The following is a 19,720-nucleotide window of genomic DNA, read 5'->3' as shown; positions in this document are numbered from 1 at the left end:
GGCCACCTGACTCACACGCTCTGCAGTGCCTGGTAGCGCCTGGCACCTGACAGGGGCTCAGGTAATAAATATCTGAGGACTGACTGACTGGGGACACTCACCACCTGGTCATCTAAGTTGCTGGAAACCGCAGCGTCCGCCTTGGCCCTTCCATCTCCCTCACACCCTGTGCTCAGGCACAGAGCCTCGGTGTGGCTTCTTTGCCATTGTCCCCACTGTCCTTTCTGCCTGGAAGGCTGCAGTCACTTTGCCTCTCCTGTCATCACCCTAGCTCTAACTCATCTTTTAAGACTCAGCTCAGCCATCCCCTCTTCTAGAAGGCTTAGGAGGCTTTTCCAGGCTGGATCAGGGCCCTCCACTGGGCTTCCAGAATCCCTTGTGCTTGGGTCTAATCAGAGCCCCTACCTGGCTGGGCCATCATTGTTCACTTGTCTGCGTGCTCCCCAAGACAGTGACAGACAGCCTGGTACTTCCTATGAGCTCCAGGAAAATTTTGTGAATAAACACCTGGAAGCAGACCACGTGAGCTTAATGCCTGCTGTGTCCTCTTTTAGCTGTGTGACTTTGGGCAAGTTGTTTAACCTCTGTAAGCCTCAGTTTCTTCAACTACACGACAGCAATAATTCACAGGGTTATTGGGAAAATTAAAGGCTGCGCATGTACAGCCCTCAGCCTCATGCCTGGTTTGTGAGGATGGCTCCATGGATGTTAGCTGCTAATGGAACTGAGAAAAATATTTCTAAGACTGCTGGGACAGAAGGTTTCCAAACATCAGAGCTAACTGCTGTTCCAAGGAAGAATTAGGATATCTTTTAGAAAACAGCAACAACAAATCATCCTTAAGTGTTCCTTCAGGGAAGTTGGGGGAGACATGTTGAAAAACCAGGCGTTCAGCAAAAAACTGTGATTGAGATTTTAAAGTGAAAATGGAAGTTTAAAGGAAAACATGGATCTTCTTTGGGGGCAGGTGGGGAGGACATGGGCATGTTGAGAGGGCGTGAGAGAGTGGAGGGATCGATGGCCAAAAAAAACCCAAAAAACAACAAAAAAATGTAAAGGACAGAAGTGTGGACCTTGGTGGCAGCGGTGGTGCAGGGTGCAGTGAGAGCCACGATTGAGCTCCCTATGGAAGAGATGGTACCCTGGTCCAGGGCGGCTGGCGCTGCGCCAGCCCAGAAACCCGGCGCCCCCCCGATTTATCTAGGCGGCTCTAGAAATCCTAGTCTTTCTCAGAAGAGCCTGGCACAACGCACCCAGGGAACCTGGGCTGGGGTAAAAGACAGCAAGTAGATGTGTGTGCCATCGGCTGCCCAGAGAGACTGCGAGAGAGTGGGAGCGATTCCCGAAGAACTGGGGGCGGGCTCAGTTGACCCCAGCGCTCTCCCCACGTCTTCCCTCGAGAAATGCCAAAGGCGAAAGGGCGCGGGCCCGGGGGTCGAGCGGGGGGCGCTCTAGGCACCGATCTGCCTTCTGACTGAGCCCTCAGTCTCCCGCTCTCGGCAGTAGGTTCGCAGCCCGGCGGCTGGAAGAACGGCTCTCGTAGGCCCGCCCCTCCCCGGGGCCTCCCCCAGGGTTTGGGCACGTCTCTGTCTCCCTCCCGCCATCCCGGGGCCGGGACGTGAAGCAGCTGCCAAGCGGCCGCGGCCGCGGGAGTGGGGCCCGGGGCGCGCACGGACTTGAGCGCTGAAGGTTCGCCCAGGCCGGCCGCGGAGTTCCTCTGCGGGACCGGCGCGCCGGGAGGGGACCGGGTCCGAGGGCCCCGGGCGGGCCAGGCGCGCCAGGAGGTCCCGCCGCGAGCGTGACCTCACGGGGAGGGGCCAGCGCGGCAGCCCTGGGCGCGGAGCCGAGCGCAGAGAGCGCAGCGCCGGAGCCGAGCCGCGAGGAGCGCACGCCGCGGCCCAGATGGAGCGGTTCAAAGGTGAGGACGCGGGTCCCGGGCCGGCGCGCCCCCTACACCTACTCGCCCCGCGCCACGCCGGAAAGCAAGGCCGGGCATAGCGAGAGGCGTCACCAGGTGCGCCTCGCGTCCCGCCGGGGCTCAGGTGAGCCAGGCCGGCTGCCCCCGCCCAGCCCGGATCTGGGCAGAAGACCCGGGCCACAGCGGCGCCGCGGGCTGGTAGAGCGGACTCCTAGGTGGCGGCTGCGGCCCGGGAGCTTTGATCCTCCCAGGCGCGGAGGGCCGGGGTCGGCGTGGCGAGGCTTCTCACCTGTTGGAGGACCCGGGGTGCGCTTGGAGACCCACCCTCTAAGCCCCGGTCGCCCCGGAAAGATGGAGCGAGGCCGAGGAGTTCCCGAGTGAGGTCGGAACAGTGCGGGGCTGCTTGGGTGGCAAAGGGGCAGGTAGTTGGGGTTTCTCGAGCGGGCGCCAGCCGGAGTGGAGGGCTTCTTGCAAACCCGGAGAAAGCCTGCGAGGGGATGCGCTTGGGCGTAAGTTGGGGGTGGGCGCGCAGCTTTCTTCCGGGCTTGGTCGGGCCATCCCAGTCGTTCAGCTGCCCCGGTAAACTGTCTCTCTCCGAGCCCTTCTCCGCTGCTTTACCCCCAAGCAAGAGCGAGGTGCAGGGATTGGGGGCAGAGCGGGGTGCCCGGCAGGTGGAGCGCGTCTCAGCCCAAGGGCTTAGCTCGTAATCAGCTGGGCAAGTTTTGGGGTTGGCCTGGGCCGGGGATCTCGGCCAAACCCTGGTGTGCTGGTTGTGCCCGACTCGCTCCCGTGCTTAGAGCGCCGGGGCTGGAGTCTAGAAGCCTCGGATTGCACATCGTTTGGAAAAGGAGGTTAAAGAGCTGCCCCTTAAGCATGACGCTGCGGGGACCCCCCCCCCGGACCCCTCCGCCAACTCCTTTCCTTTGGGAAAGCTTCTTGCACTTTCTCGTCCTGGACTCGTCTCTGCCAAACCTGCAAAAGGAAATACTGTTTCTATATTTATTTCCCCCTGGGAGAGAGTAATAAAGGAGGCCGCTCAGATTCCCAAGGAATCTCACTCTAGTGGTTTCTCATTTCTGAACTGACAAACTTTTAGGGCTCAGCTTTGGTCCCCTAAACTAGTTGTATCTTTTGATTTTTCTCTTTTTTTTCCTTATTTGGGTCACCTGGTTACAGGTGAGGGTGAAAGAACTAAATCTTGGGCAGGGCTTCACATGTAAAGGAAGGGTCTTTGCCAGGAGCACAGAAGCCAGCTGGGGAGACCGAGTTAAATTAGTTGACAACCTTTCTTTTTTCGTTTTCTGTGAACCCTCCCTGGAGCCTCTCTCACATTTCTAAGCGGGTGGTTTTTGGTCTCAGATTCTGCTGAGATCATATCAGTTTTGTGCCTGAATGCGTGCTTCGGTGGTCTCAGGACACTTGAGGAAGCCACAGGCCCTCTCCTTCTAAAATTGTAATTTGCTGCTCCCCACCCGGCTGGGGCCCCTCCGCCCTTTGGGAGGGACCTTCCCAGGGAATTCGAGACTTGAGTCGCCTCCCTGAGGGCCACTTCCAGCTCAGAGTCTGCCCTTCCTGAATTGTGTTAGCTGCTGATTTAAGGTCCTGGTTGTAAGCTACTTTATCAAATCAGTATATTAGTCCTTCTGAGTTAGGCCAAATGATAACATTTTGCGTTGTCTTTCCAAATGCCCAGTTATTATCAGAAGGTTTTTGTATTAATAGCTTTTGACTTGGCCCTTAACCTGAGAAAGTCTTCTTCTCTTTTCCTCTTGGGGGTTTAACATCCTCCCACCCTCAAAGATCTCTGAGAGGTTTTCGCCAACTGAAGGAAATTTAGTTTCCCGTTCAGAGTGTTTATGTTTCTGGTAACACATGTATCTGCCTCCTCATTTTGCAGTAAATCAAGCACAGCGAGTGATAAGCAAATACATCGGAGAATTATCTGGACTGCAGAGGCTAATGCAGCTCATCTTTTAGGGTTTGACTGTGGAGAAAAATCTCCAGGTTTCACCGGTGAATGCTACTAATATGTTCACTAGACCTTTAAGCCAGGGGGTTTGGGGATCCCCCGCTTCACCGGGGATGTAGAATTCCCCCTTCACTGGAGAAGCTGAGTCGTGCTTTGAACAGTCATTGACTTGAAAAGTTGATCTGTGCAAAACTAAGCATGTTGGACCCAATCTTCCATTAACCAGTGCAACTCTTACTAGTATCTGTAGTCTCTTGCTTGTCAGAGAGTGCGGGATGTTTGTTTTTTTTTGGTAAGATTGAATAATTATGGAATGACTAGGTATGGTGGTTTTAACAACAAAATTAAATGGAAGAGCAAGGTATACTTGGGCTCTCAGAACATAGGTAAAAATTGTAAAGAATTGTCTGTGACGCTTTTAAAATTTGTTATTTAAATGTCTCCTTCTATGTTTCTAAGTTCCCAGTTTTGAGCTCTCTCTCCTCACAAATAGGTTGAATGCCTCATCACCATCTCCAGATTCTCAAAATGTTTTCTCTCATTTGTAAATCTCACAGATCAGTCCACGAAGGAGAAACTGTTTTCCACGTTCCCCAGCCTACATGTCACATATTGTGCATCTCCAAAACCAGCCTATCATTCTTAGGCTCTGGGCTGACTTTCCATTGTTCTGTAAGAGGTAAAGAGACGTCTGGAGGTAAAGACTGGAATATCACCCTGTGTGTAATGCAGAAACATTTCCAGGCTTTCTCCTCATCCCTTCTAAGCCATTCTGGAGACAGCCATGATTCTCTTAAGCAAAAACAAGGTGGTGGTGGAGGCAGTAGGTGAGGGTGTCTTCCCCAGAGAGGTGGAGCTTTTATAAGAGTTGTCCTAGAAAGTGATGGTAGAATTGCTGTGTCTTGTACGTGAATCTCTTTGGTGTTGTCTTAGCTGTGCTAAGCCCTGCGGGGTACGTTGAGACCGTTCCCATCCTTGGGTGTTTACATATTTTATGAATCTCATAAGGGCATCCTTGTATCACTGTGCATAAGCCCACTGGCTGAATTCACACCATGTAGTCAAGGATTCTGGTTCCTACTGCTTTTCCAGCTGGTGAGTGTGTCCAGGGCCAAATGTGACTGACCTACTGTCTGTGGTATTGCACTTGGAAGTCCATGCCAAAGCTTCCTGAAATTGTGTCACACTTGGATACAAACATGCAAGGTTGAGATAGTCACTTTAATTTGGATCACAGTAATTGGTTGAAAGTGTATCATTCTTTTCCTGTATTCTTTGGTTTCTGAATCATATCACCTGATTTTCGGGAGAGGGCACTTGGTTCTAGGGTACTGGAAGGTAGAGATGAGCTGTGAAGAGTCAAGCCAGTAAAAATACTTGAAAGCTTATGTGGGAATCATGAGATCTGTGGTCAGGGAAGGTCCAAAAAAGGAAAACTAATTAAAAGAGATAAACAGATTGATAATATTCATTTCACCTTCAGAAGAATCATCTGAATGTGTTGTTTTTCCATGTCTAGGAGCTCAGGTTTTCCCAGTTGAAGTTCTACTTAAAGCAGAGGGTCTTAACTTTAGACGCATGTGGGAAACATCCAGGGAGCTTTAAAAAATATGGATGCATAGACCCCACCCAAGACATTCTGATTTAATTGGTCTAAGGGTTCGGCTTAAGCGTGTTTTTTAGGTGATTCTAGTGTGTAGCCAACAATGAGAACCATTGAAAAAAGATAATTATATAACACTTTCCTCACCTGGAAAACTAAGAGCGCGTGTGGAGTGAGACGGATACCCCCTCCATACTCCCATGATGTGGTTTAACCAAATCTTGTGATACCTACAGAAATCTAATGTAATTCACCTGAAGCTGTTATGGGCTTTAAAAGGCTGTGGGGAAGCTGCTGAAAAACAGTCTCCAATGTGATGCTTCAGAATCCTAAGCTCAGGGTTTGCTCATGGTTGTACTTGACCCCCAAGCCCTCCTGACTTTGAAGCTCTTTGTGTGGGAGCCCTTGATGCCTTGGCAATGAAATGGTCTGAAACAAATACTGAGAGGTCACCCTTGGTGCTGAAAGGCCGGGAGGGGTGGGGGAATTCTGCTCTCGGCCCTTCCCCTCTTCTGAAGGGGCGGGAGCTCTGGGAACTGGGCTGGTTCCAAGGACCATTAAAGGGCTGGGAGGGGCCAAGGAGCTTCAAAGCTAAGGAAGCTGTGCCAGTTTTCTTCCAAATCCCTTTAATGATGGGAAATGTTTCTCTAAAGACTTCTGTCATCCAGAGAAGGGAGACTTTCCCCAAGCCAAGGGAGGATGGCACGTCTGCCCAGAACCCAGGCTGAAATGGAAGGGAGAACAGTCAGGGTGCGAGGAAGAGGCAGCAGCTTGGGAACCGGGAGTCCCAAGGGATCTGCTTGGTCAGGCGAGATGCTGAGCTGTCCAGGCCTCAGTTTTCCCTTCTAGAAAACACCCCCCAGTGTTTGGCCATCAGGTTTTCCGAGCACTCTTCAATGCTACTTGCTCTGTGGTTGCTGAGGAATCTCTGGAGGGAGGATATGTCTTGAGGAGGGGAGGAAAATGAGGGAGGGAATGTGGGCAGCCCAGCAAACTCCAGTTTAGGATTGTGATTCTTATAAATAAAACCAATTTCCTGTTGAGAGTGGAGAAAGGCAGCTTTGGTGGGAAAGAGAATGCCATCGGACATGTGAGGAATTTGTTTCTCAAGGACCCTTGTGTGAACGTGTCTCCAAAGCCTGGAGCCACTCTCTGAAATGCAGGATTATTCGCTTCCATTTGAGAGACAGATCCACTGAGGCTGAAAGAGATTAAGCAACAACTCAGCAAGTCACAACCAAGATAAGAGATCCCTGAGAAGTGAGTTTCTAAAGGGTAGATTCCTGTTCTAATAACAACAAGGGCTTATTTAGAAAGAAGTTCTAGGAGCAGTTTTCAGGCTCATTCCTGATCAGCGTCCTTTTAGCCAGGAAGGGATTAGCCACTCAGTGAAACTCTCCTCCGTCTTCAGGACCTGGCCCACATGCCTCCTCTTCCATGAAGCCTCCCCTGAGTTGCTCTGTGTTCCCTCACTATTTTAGGTGTAGCACATCGTTAAGTGCTCAAAAACTGTTTGTTGAATTAAAGTCACATTGTCTTATCATTATATGCCTCTGTGTCTGTCTCCCCTGAAGCCCCTTCAAGGCAGGGGTATCTCTCTCCTCCAAGGATCCCTCCCCCTCAGCCCCTAGTGCACTGCCAGGCACATAGTGCGTGCCTGAGACAAGATGGGGGAAGGAAGGAAGGAATGAATTGCAGGCAACAGGAGTGCCTCCTCTCTCAGGTTCCGGCCCTCAGGAGCAGCCCTGGGTCACAAAGGGAAATGAGGCATGATCTCAAAGCCAGATTCCAGAAGTGGAGATGCAAGCCAGCAGTGGCCACCCTTGGCTTTCCCGACTTGAGCCTTGTTTCTGTCTGTTCCAGCACAGGGGTGTTGCTGTCTGGTGGTACAGAGAAGGATGCTGCAGGTTTCTGCTTGTGAGTATGAGCCTGCCTGTGCCCTCTGCAGAAGCTCACCTGGCCTCCAGGGCTCCCGAGGGCACAGACTTGGCTCTGCCCATGCTCTGGACCGATGGCTGAGGGATCTCGTGGAGCTGGGCGCCAGCCTGGGCACTCCGGGGCTCAGGGTTCTAATCTGACCTTTGCCACTAACTCGCTGTGCGACCTTGGGCAAGTCAATTAATGTCTCTGGGCCTTGTCTCCTCACCTGTACGAGTGAGGATAATGATTACTAACTGCTGCTTGATGGAATAATTGTTAAGAGCTTCTGTGCTGTACTTGTAAGGGGCAATGTTGTATTAATTCAGGGGAGCAAATACCCTGAAACCTCGGTGATGTCGTCCTGGCCCCACCAGTTCCTGCCTTCTTGGGGGTTGGGTGGTTCCTCACCGTTAATTTGGGCACCAGCTGTGCCCATCACATGCTTTGCGAAGCTATTGGGAGCTCTGAGCTGGGGATGTTCGGCCTGTTCCCAGGCAGCCTAGCTTCTCAGAGCATCTATGTAATCCCCTTGAGGTCAGCTGGAAAGGAGCTGGGCAAGGAACTTCTTTGCTGTCTCAGTAAGTTTATATAGGAGAGACCCTTAAATTCTAACTAGAACTTCAAGCTCTTTACTAATTTTCTGTCACTTGGCTCTCACCTTCTCCCTAGTTGGTCTTAAAACAAACTAACGAAAAACTCCATTGAGAGGGAGTAGGGAGAACGTGTAGAAAATGTCGGAGCCTGCGTTACCCTGGACGTCGTGCTGCACTGGTGCAAAACCAGATGAGCCCAGCGTATTGTATTTTCACGTCCCGTCTCTCCGTGGGCCTTAAATTTCAGGGAGGAGCAGGGAGGGGCACCGACAGCAACAGAAGCCCTGCTCTGTTGTTTCCTAAACAGACCCCTGAGTTCTCCTCTCACTTCCTTGAACCCCCCCCAGGGATATCAAAGACAGCAGCAGGCCTGTTGAGTGTGGTGAGCTGTGCCCCAGCTAATTGGCCTTCTGCTCCTGATTAAACGGAGGAAGGATGGTTAGCTGTTAGCTCTGAGAGAGCAGCCTGCTTCTCCCAGAAGGAATCTGAGCGGGGCCATGTGCATTCCTGCCGGCGGAGGTGCCTTTCCCAAGGAGGGTGACCAGCTGTCCCAGTTCGCCGGGGACTTTCCTGGTTTTGCCACTGAAAGTGCCAAGTCTCAGGAAATCCCTTAGTCCCGGGCCGACCCGAGATGGTGGATCGCCTTGTTCCCAGGCCTCAGCTTTATTAAAAGGCTCTAAATCGAACATGTGGTTGCTCCGTAGCAAAGACGAACTAGAGCCAGTTATTTTGTCTCTTTGACAAGAAAGCAGAAGCCCAAAGCTTAAAAACTAGCCGTTTGCAACTAACCACGAAGGATATCCACCAGTTATCCTAGGGGAGAGAAGCCAGACTTGAAAAGTCTGCAGTCACACTGCATGATTCCACTTATGTGACTTTCTGGAAAAGGCAAAACTGTCGGAAAGGGAAACAGGTCAGTAGCTGCCAGGGCTGGGACAAGGGGTTCACCACAAAGGAGCAGGAGGGAAATTTCTAGAATGATACAAATCTTCATTTTTTTTTGCATCTTTATAGTGGTGGTGGTTGCACAGTTCTAGAGCTGTACAGTCAACAGGGAAGCGTTTTTGGTTTTTTCTTTCTTTGTGTAAATTATACCTCCAGAAAGCTGACTTTAAAACAAACACTAGCCATTTGTGACACTGTGGTATAAGATGAAGAATCGATCAAGCATGTGGTTGGCCATCACAGGTTGTAAATAGCATCTGAGGTCTTGGTGTGGTCATGCCTGCAGCCATCTGGAGGGGCGGCAGAAGTCAGTGAAGAATTTTGGTGCAAAACAAAATGACTATGGGACGGTATGCTAAATGCAAGAGACTTATCTGTGAGGCACAGACAGGGTGATGGTGGAAGCTCTCCCTCTATTTAGAGAAAAGGAAAAGCAGGTCTCCTAAAACCCAGGCAGCAGATGTGCCCAGGAGGGTCATGGAATATTGAAGCATTAGCTCTGGGTTCCCACCCTGGGAACTCTTCTGCTACACACACATGGATCTAATGTATTGACTTTGGCAGGCTTTATGCTGCAAGGTTTGTTTTTTTTTTGTTTTGTTTTGTTTTTTTCACCAGTGAAGTTATTGAATTGGAATTGAGTCTGCACCATAATTATTTCCTGGCTGACCTCTTGATTTTGGCAATCCTGCATGTCTGTGCTAGCTAGGATTGATTTTGAGGGGGGGAGGATGCATGATTTAGCAAAATAATGCACCTATTCCCATGTGAGGTAAGGGATCAGCCCTTTTGTTTCCAGGCAGGGAAAAGCCTTGTGATGCGCGAGCAGCAGCCCTTGCTCACCAGTCCAGGAGACGGGATGCAGAATCCCCCGTGAATGAGGAAGTATCATTCTGGTGGTCCTAATGGAATCTGAAGAGCTTAGTGGTTCCCATTTCCCAGAAACTCAAACCCTAAGTCGAACTGGCTTGTTCTTCAGGTGAACTGTGTTTGGCTCTATGACCCGGGCAGCCGACCGTGTGTCTTCTCGTCTTCACTAAGTACAGTGGGTTGGAAGGCTGCAGAACTTTCATCCCTGAGGACCATATGGGCCCAGATAACTTTCAGTCATGAATTACACAGGAGAATTTCACACATGCAACTCTTCTTAATCATAAATGTGTCCAGGACACTGGCTACCCACAGAGGCAGGTCCATTCTACCTGTTCTTGGGGTATTCAGGAAGAATTGTTGAATAATAGTAGAATAATAATAGAATAATTGCAGTCCTTAGTCCCAATTTTCTCAACTGTGTTGGGGGACAGTGGTGGAGGGTGGGGTAGAGGCAGGGAATATTTTTTGTGCATATTTGCAGTGAATCTTCCCTGATGCAGGGTCAGGCCTGGCTTGTGGAGGGTCCACCTTGAAAGGACCAGGTTTGGGGCAGCCCAAGGACCCACTTCTAGGTTGAGTACAAACAGTACTAGTTTGAATTCTAGTTTGAGGGCTGCAGAGGAGAAGCTGGGAGCGCATGGGTGGGGAAATTCCAGATACTTCCTTCCCCAGACTGCAAACGATTACCACCATCTCCCCAGGCTACCCTGGCCTACTGGCATTTTTGGGGGGTTCTGAGGGCTGTCAGCCTTCCTCTTAGACCAACAAGTGGGGATCCTGCCATTTCCTTCCATCCTCTACCCCCCTTTTTCTTCTCTCCCAGTTTTTACACAAGAGGATTTATTCATGTTAACTATATTCAAGTCCCCAGAAGGGGGAAGAAGAAAGATTGTGTTGAATGAGCTTATTGTTTGGGGATTTCACTGACTTATTTAATACCCACAATCCTAGAACATATTGAGCTGATTTACTAAAATTCAAATACGGGCCTTTGGGAAGGAACTCCGAGGGTGCTGGGTGTCCCTGATATCAGGGCTGGGACTTACTGGGTGGCAGGTTTGCTGGGGGCATCTTATCTTCATCTTCATGCTCTTGGGTCTCCTTGGGGGAAAATACTCTCATTTACAATCCCAGACTTCTTATGAGCCTGAGACGGTCACCACCCTACTGCCCTTTGCATCATCAGGCCTTTTGTGGCATCCCCTTCTAGCACTTTCTTTGAAGAAGTGAAGATGGACACCACCACTAGGTACTTCCATTAACAGAGGCCCCTTGTGGCTTCTGCTGGGCAGCTTCCTGCACAAGGGGAAGGAAGTAAAGGGTGGTGATGTGGCAGAGCTTGGACAGAGGCAGCAAGTACCAGACAACCTCACACCTATTGCTCGAGTGCCTGATGCAGTGCGGCTGGTCCATGACAGTCATGGCAGAGCTGGATACATGTCTTTTAGCCTGATTTGGAGATGGGGTCTCTGTGGATGGTATTTCTGGAGTTGTAGCTGAGGATCATGGTGTGTTTGACGGTCCGGTGCCATTGTCTAGTGTGTGGTGACAGTTCCAGGTGTCTGAAGCCCTTGAGGCTCTCCTGAGAGAGCCACTGCCGGCAACCTGAGCTGGGGTGAGACTCAGTAATGTCCCAGGTGCCCTGAAACTTAGACTGTGGCAAAGCAGGTCAGGTTGATGACAAAACCAGCTCCGGTAAGTGTGAGAGTGTGTTAGGTGCTGCAAGACCCCTCCTAGGCGCACACAGGCTCACACCTGCTTCTGTGCATTCAACGTCCTCTCTCTCTATTTTTCTCCCTCCCCCACCCTTGCTCTCTTCTTTCATTCCTTTATTCTCTTCCTTTTGACTTTCTCACACTTTCTCACTTTTTTTTTTTCTTTCTTTCTGTCAATTCTGTTCAGGTCTCCTGTATTTTTAGAAAAAGGATCTTCCCCAGGAACCTAAGGTCAGAAAGACCCAGAAAGACAGAGCCTCCCCTTGCCTCCAGGTCTCTGCTCTTATTTCTAGCAGCCAAGGCTAGAACTCCAGGCTTCCCCAGGAGGAGCTGATGACCTCAGAGGCAGGGTGGGAAATGGGGCATGCTCCCAGCCCAATGAGGAGCATCTCATTCCTTCCTGGAAGAGGAGGCCTGGGTGAAGTCTGTTCGGTGCAGCCCCTGCTGCTTCATGAGGCCCTAGAAAGTGTCACTCCACACCGCCTGCTGCAAAGACGGTCACCTTCCCCAACCCTCATGGTCCAAGTCACTTGCTAACCATGAAAGCTTGCCAGCCATCCCACCTGACCTAGGGCGGGTTAATGTGACTAGTCACAGAGACTGGGATGCCCAGCAGAGTTCTTGCCCTCTCTCTGCTGGTCCTTAAACAGCCCTGTGACCTGCTCACCTCCAAAGAGTGGAAGAAGTAGTCTCAGCCCTGGGTGGGGCCCCTTCCACTGCCATCCCAAGCTCCCTGGAAATGAGCATCAGAGGAAGGCCTGGCATCTGCACAGGGGGAGCATGAGAACATCGCCACAGTTTGGATAAACGTTCCAAACATGAAGGCTCAACATTGACTAAAATAATTTTTTCCCATTGACCTCCTGGCTTCCCCGTGGGCAAGTGTCCATCTCCCGCCCATCTGATGCTGGTTTGGTGCATGTAATTGTAAACAGTTCAGGCTGGGGGCAAATCTCCGAGAGTTATGGGATCCAGGTGTCGCTCCTGGCTCGCCACGCACTGGTTCCCTTGAGAGTGGGAAAGGTCATTTTGTTCTCCAAGGGAGAATTTAGTCTGTTGCTTTTGAGATCAAATCCTTTGGAAGCATGACTGTCTCCCGTGCCCCTACCCCCCAGGTCTCCACTCACGACTGAAAGAGACTGGGGGAGGGGGCTTTAATTCATGAGTGAGTGGGGTTTTTGCTTCTCTGACCCCGAGGTAAGGGCCCCGAGTGCTCTCAAGTCTTCAGGGAGGCATCGACATGATGCTGTTGACTGAGGAGCAAACAGAGAAGCCTGCATTCTCTGTGTGAGACTGTGGAGCCCACTCACCAGGGCAAGTTTCAGGTCAGTTTTAGCATCGTTTCTCAAGTACAGCTGGATGCCTGACGCGGGCATGGCAGCTGGCAGGTGGGAGCCTCTTGTCCTAAGCAGGAGGCCTCTAAAGTGTGTAGGCAGCTTTGGGCCTTTGTTACCTCCCTGGCCCTAGCAATAGACTTGGAAGTCATCTCAGAGAGAAAGTGATTGCAGGGATTCTGTTTGAAAATGCCTTTGGACAGTTGGGGGACATGGTGGGCGCCGATGTCGGGGGTCTTGATTCCCCCCTCTTTGCATCCTTGCAGCCCTTAACATACCTAGCGGGTGGGCCCCCAGTGAAGGGGAAAGAAGCTGATAAACTCATTCACTTCACAGACATTAGGCATGATTGGGACTGTGTGTGTGTGTGTGTGTGTGTGTGTGTGTGTGTGTGTGTGTGTGTCTTGGAGAAGCGCTGTCAGCGACAATCAGCCCCATTTTCTTGAAATTTCCTAAAGCTATTTACCTAATGCCCTTAAAGGATAAGATTAGTGTCCTACAACACGATTTATTTTTCTGCCCTGGGGAGATTGAGGCAGCTTGGGAGAGAGAAAGTGAGAATTCAGAGGACGTGTTCTGCTGGGGTAGACTGACGCCCAGATCCCACACTTATCCATCAAGGCTCACTCAGCCTTGACACCTTGACCTCGACCCCCCCGCCCAGCCCAAGCCTTCAACCCCTCACTGCATCCTGCACAGCCCTGCTCTGTGCCTCCGTTCTCGGCTGCCATGTGTCTGTGCATGTGGATTTCTTCTCTGGCTGGAAAAAATAAGGCCAGTCACATAGCTTGGAGCAAAATGTTCTCTACAAATGGCTTTCTTTTTCTTTTCCTTCTCTTCTTTCTTAAAACATTACCATTACTGAGTGTGAAAATGGTTTAGATTCAGGAGGAAACAGCTGGCTGGCAGAGATCCTGGTGGGGTCTTGGGTAAGAGTCCACTGTCACTAACGACTTTATTAGGTACATTTCCGGCACAAGCACACTTGGCAGTTGGGGAATTGTGTCGCTGAGAACTTTCACCAAAGGCAAGAGCAGCAGGCGGAGCAGCTTCCAGCTGAGGCCAGGAAGGAAAGTCTTCATTCAGGACAGTCCAGACCTGTCCAATGGGTGTCTCTTACCACCTTGGTAGTTTAACTCGGATGCTCATGAACCTTTTCTTTCTAGAATATTCTGTGGGTTTCTCTTAGACTTCAATATTTGGTACGTACCTAAGGTGAGCCCAGATTTCTTAGGGTCCCTGAACCAGGCCCTCTACCTTGAGTGCAGGCAGTGGCTAAAGCAACTCTCCAGTGGCTGTGCGGAGAGCAGGGAGATGTGCTCTGCCTTGTCTGGCACTGGAAAAAATCTGAGCTCCTTCGGCAGTGGCCCATGCCTATTTGTCCAGCCCCTATGGCTATTTATCACTTCGTTCTGTGCCCCAGCCATACTGGATTCCTTGTGATTCCCCAAATTGGACTTTTGCAAATGCTGTTCCTTTGACCTGGAATGTTCTCCACTCAGGGCTGCCTGCCAGGCTTATCTGTCAATGCTCACTCACCCTTAACCTTGACCCCCCCCCCCGAAGACTTTAACCCCTCACTGCACCTTGCATGACCCTCCATGGCCACGGTCATGTTACAGTTGATGGAAAGTCTGTGTTCCCAGGAAGGTGAAAGTTCAAGGGTCAAAAGCCATTATTCCTCTTTGTGCTGTGTTCTTAGTTTGATTGCGTCAAAGTTAAGGGCTTCTGTTCATTAATGAGATTTCGGACAAAGGTAATAGGCAGCTGGCTGAAAGGAGAGAGAGATTTACACTGTCTGAAAGCTTCAGGGGATTAACATTTAGAATATTCAAGGACCTCTGGCAAATCAGCCAGAAAAAGGCAGAAATCTCAATAGAAAAGAAGGTGAGTAAAGGGTGTGAATGGGAGTTTACGGGTGAAGGAGCCTCTGGAACGGCAGCACCTGAAGAAACGCTTGCTTGGGCTCCTTTAGTTTTCAGAGCCAAACCAGCCAGAGCAACCGCCCAGCAGGCTGGCGGAAGTGAGGGGCTGCAGGAGGCCAGGTGTTCTCGGAACACCCAGAACTTTCTGCATGGGTCCACTCCGGACAGGTTTGAAGATGATCTTTGCAGCGTTATTTTCGGTGGTGGAGGGCGGGAAGTGGTCTTGGTGTCCGGGTGAACTATGACAGCAGGTGCACGTTCTAGAAAATTTTGCAGCAGCGGAAGCAATGGATTAAATGTCTGTCCAGAAACATAGATGCTCTTCAAGACGTAGTGCTGACTGAAAGGCAGGAAGCAGAAGGGCCCTTTAGACAATTGTATTTCAGGCCATTAAAAATTCATAAGGCAGTACACATTGAGCAGGAACCCATAACAAAAAAAAGTACATAATGGAGAGAACGTCATCTCTGTTGGTAGTGGGGGATGGGATATGGGCATGAAAGGGAATTTTTATTTTTTTTTAATTAATTTAATTTTTGGCTTCATTGGGTCTTTGTTGCTGTGCGTGGGTTTTCTCTAGTTGCTGAGAGCGGGGGCTACTCTTTGTTGCGGAGCACAGGCTCTAGGCGTGCGGGTTTCAGTAGTTGCAGCACGTGGGCTCAGTAGTTGTGGCTCGCGTGCTCTAGAGCGCAGGCTCAGTAGTTGTGGCGCACGGGCTTAGTTGCTCCGCGGCATGTGGGATCTTCCCTGACCAGGGCTCGAACCCGTGCCCCCTGCATTGGCAGGCGGATTCTTAACCACTGCGCCACCAGGGAAGCCCAGGAAAGGGGATTTGTAAGAGTTTGTTTATAGTCTGCTGCTGATGCCAGAAGCCTACAAATCTGACTTGAAATAGAACTGGGCGTAGTGACGGCAACACCAGCAGTACATGCAGTGTGCGATGGAGAGGTGGGAGTCGGGTGGGCACTCATCTCCCTGCAGCCCCCGCCGGGGGAAGAGTTAATGAGGAGGCCATTTTCTTTCTGTTAAGTGCTGGGCTGTCCAAGACCCTTTGCCAGGGAGGTTGTGATAATAGACCACCCTTACAATTCACACCAAAGTTAATGTGTTTTTCAGAGCTGTAGTGGTGATTAGCAGCCTGCCGTGGTCAGGAGGGGAGGGGATGCTTGTAACCCACCCGTGGATAAGCCTGGGATGATAGAGCTGGCTTTTAAGAGTTGTGTTATTTTTCAGTCACCTCCAGCTACTCTGAGCACCACGTGTCATCTTTGGGTTCAGATTGCTAATAAGTACGTACAGGTCACGGCCAAGGGCTGTGTCCAAAGGTTTATCAGATTGAGTCGAAGGCATTGGAATTGGATTTTTCCAGTACCTGATTGATTGGACACGAAGTTGCTAGACTCTGTACAGCAGTTCATTTTTGCTTCCCTCCACCCAGGAGATGGGAATATTCACTCAAAATCGGTGCATCCAAACGAGAGCAACTGCTTCTCCACAAACAGACCTGGGGTCTATTTAATCTGAACAGAGTTGGCCCCTGAAATTTTTTGTTCCACCTCTATTCCTACTTGCAATATAGCAATATACTTGTTTTCCTTTGTCTTTTTTTTTTTTTTTTTTTTTTTGCGGTACGCGGGCCTCTCACTGTTGTGGCCTCTCCCGTTGCGGAGCACAGGCTCCGGATGCGCAGGCTCAGTGGCCATGGCTCACGGGCCCAGCCACTCCGCGGCATGGAGGATCTTCCCAGACCGGGGCACGAACCCGTGTCCCTTGCATTGGCAAGCGGACTCTCAACCACTGCGCCACTAGGGAAGCCCCTCCTTTGTCTTTTTTAAGTCTTTTTGAGATTCAAAGGTGTGTGTGGTAGAGCCATTTGGACCGGGGAGACCACTGCCTGCTTCTGCTCTGCCCAACGTGTGCTCTGCGAGGCTGCCTGGGGTCTCATGAGCGTGGGCAGGAGAGCTGACTCTTTCAGGTGTGGCTCAGCTGGGGGTGCGGAGCAGCAAATCCAGCTATGTGTAAAAGCCAGGAAATAAAGCTTAAGGTTTTCAGAAAATGGAAAACCCCCTGATTTTGACTCTGCTGCTTTGATTGTTCTCCCACCGTTCTTTCTCATGCACTGATGTCTTTTTCTTCTAGCTGTCCTTCATCTGACCTGTCCATTTACTGACCAAGTTCAGTTTCTGCCCTGCATTCCCCATTCCTAGCTCCACTGGAATGTGTATGCCTCAGTGTTGGAACAATGTAGATCTTCATTTTTGTTCTCCTAAGTGCAAGTGTCAGCCCCAGGGTCCTCTCCAGTTAGAAGGGTTTGTGGTTTTTTACTGAACTTGCTGATGTGTGTAAATAGCCCTTTGTAATGGCGAATGTCCAGGTGTTCCCACCGTAGGCATTTTTTGAGCTTCATCATGTGCCAGGTGTCGTCTGGGTGTTGAGATAAAGCTGGGCACGGTATTAATGGGTCTAATAAAGGATACTTTCAGATAGTAGTAAGTAACATGAAAAACAGTATTTTTTTTTTACCTCTTTATTGGAGTATAATTTCTTTACAATGGTTTGTTAGTTTCTGCTTTATAACAAAGTGAATCAGTTATACATATGTTCCCATATCTCTTCCCTCTTGTGTCTCCCTCCCTCCCACCCTCCCTATCCCACCCCTCCAGGCGGAGCTGATCTCCCTGTGCTATGCGGCTGCTTCCCACTAGCTATCTACCTTACGTTTGGTAGTGGATATATGTCCATGCCTCTCTCTCGCTTTGTCACAGCTTACCCTTCCCCCTCCCCATATCCTCAAGTCCATTCTCTAGTAGGTCTGTGTCTTTATTCCTGTCTTACCCCTAGGTTCTTCATGACATTTTTTTTTCTTAAATTCCATATATATGTGTTAGCTTATGGTATTTGTCTTTCTCTTTCTGACTTACTTCACTCTGTAAGACAGACTCTAGGTCCATCCACCTCATTACAAATAGCTCAATTTCGTTTCTTTTTATGGCTGAGTAATATGCCATTGTATATATGTGCCACATCTTCTTTATCCATTCATCCCATGATGGACACTTAGGTTAAACAGTATGTTTTGAGAGTAATTGGCAGGGGGAGGGAGCAGTCCTACTATCAGCCAGGGTGGTCACAGAGAGTCTCTCTGAGATGACGTTTGGGTTGAGATCTAAGTGAAGAGGAGGGGCCTGCTGCATGGAGAACCAGGGTTGGGAGTTCCAGGCAGAGAAAGCAGCAGGTGCAAAGGTCCTGAGAGCATCAAGAGCTTGAATGGTATGGATTTAGGGGCTGGGAGCTGGGAGCAGAGTCAGCAATGGGGACGGTGGTGAGAGATGAGGTGGGAGAGCCAAAAGCTTGGGTTGTATTCTTTTTTTTTTTTTTTTTAAGATTTTCAAAATATAGCATGTTTATTACAATCAAAGCCAAAATTGGGTCGTATTCTGAGAGCACTTTACAAGCAGTGGAATTTAGCTTCCCAGTCACCCACTGCCTCTTACAAATGGGTAGGTTACCACCAGTCTTTTATTCCACAGCAAAAATCTAAGCACATCCTAGAAGAATATTCTCCTTCATACTTCTCTGAAGAGGTTGAGGTGCTACAGGCCTGTTACAGTTTTCCGCACTTTACTGAAGGGGGTTCTGAGGGTGAGACTGGGCATGGAGAAAGCCCACAGGTGCACAGCTCATTGGTGGCAGGTGTTGGACAGTTGCCTGAGATTCCCGAATGATGGTACTGCAACCTTCCCACCAGGCAAAGCCAGGGAAGGAAAGTAGCTCTTTGATCTCTGAACCATCTAACATCTCTGAATTACTTCTCCCTGTTAAGAGGCATTGAATGCTTTATTCCCCCACTGTGCAGGTTGCAGGGAATATAATAATGGTCGAAAATGTCAGGGTTTATGCCCACCTGGTTCACATCCAGCTTGGATACTTGCAACGTTGAGCAGTTACTTGCCCTCTCTGAGCCTCAGTGTCTTCATCTGAAAGGGGCTGATTACCCTCTTCCCTACAGGTTTGTAAGAACTGAGTGAAATCTCGTACTTCTCCACAGGTTCAGCACATGGTCAAAGCCCCAAGAGGCTAGTTACGGGCCGTAGGTTGTGGTGAAACAAGGTACCGCGCTGTATTTGCCATGGATCTGCCATCTTTCTTCTTTTTAAAATAAATTTATTTATTGTATTATTTATTTATTATTTTTGGCTGTGTTGGGTCTTTGTTGCTGCGCGTGGGGGCTTTCTCTAGTTGCGGTGAATGGGGGCTACTCTTCGTTGTGATGCGCGGGCTTCTCATTGCAGTGGCTTCTCTTGTGCAGCACATGCTCTACGTGCATGGGCTTTAGTAGTTGTGGCACGCGGGCTCAGTAGTTGTGGCTCATGGATTCAGTAGTTGTGGCTCACGGGCTGTAGAGCGCAGGCTCAGTCATTGTGGCACATGGGCTTAGTTGCTCCACGGCATGTGGGATCTTCCCGGACCAGGGCTCTAACCCGTGTCCCCTGCATTGGCAGGCGGATTCTCAACCACTGCGCCACCAGGGAAGCCCCTGCCATGTTTATTTCTGATGCCTAAAACCTTTGCTTTCAGTAGTGTGGCCATTAAGGCTGTGTGAGGGAGGGGCAAGCTGACTGTTTCCTGTTTCTGAACCCGTTAGGATGAGAGCAGTGTGCCTCATTAGTCCTCTGTCACCCCAGCCTCAGTTTTCTCCATCTGTAATAATCATCGCTCTACTCCTGTCCCAGGCTTGTTGGGAAGATGAATGAAAACCATGCATGAAAGTGTCCTGAAAACGGAAAAGCACTGAACGTATGGAAGGTGGTTATTTCAGTGCTGGACTGGGATTTGCATAGCAGGCAAAGGGCAGTCCATGGTGCTTCCTTAGGCATTGCTACTGTTCCTGACTAGTTGTCAGCTCTCCCCAGAAGGCGGGCTTT

General features: G+C 50.1%; 1 protein-coding gene across 1 annotated transcript in view; it reads left to right on the top strand.

The window, feature by feature from the left end:
• The first annotated feature begins 1,780 nt into the window (after positions 1 to 1,780).
• Positions 1,781 to 19,720, top strand: part of AFAP1L2 (actin filament associated protein 1 like 2) — a 99,187-nt gene continuing 81,247 nt past the window's right edge. Inside the window, exon 1 of the mRNA XM_089898204.1 lies at positions 1,781 to 1,918. Coding sequence (XP_089754330.1) covers positions 1,903 to 1,918 — 16 coding nt within the window. The 5' untranslated portion in view covers positions 1,781 to 1,902. The remainder of the gene's footprint in view (positions 1,919 to 19,720) is intronic.

Source organism: Delphinapterus leucas, chromosome 16, assembly GCF_059928025.1.
Source record: "Delphinapterus leucas isolate spDelLeu-1000000601 "Yukka" chromosome 16, BTC_Dleu_Yukka2, whole genome shotgun sequence".
NCBI classification, from domain to species: domain Eukaryota; kingdom Metazoa; phylum Chordata; class Mammalia; order Artiodactyla; family Monodontidae; genus Delphinapterus; species Delphinapterus leucas.
Note: the sequence above shows the minus strand (reverse complement) of the source record. Positions and strands in the feature narration are given on the sequence as shown.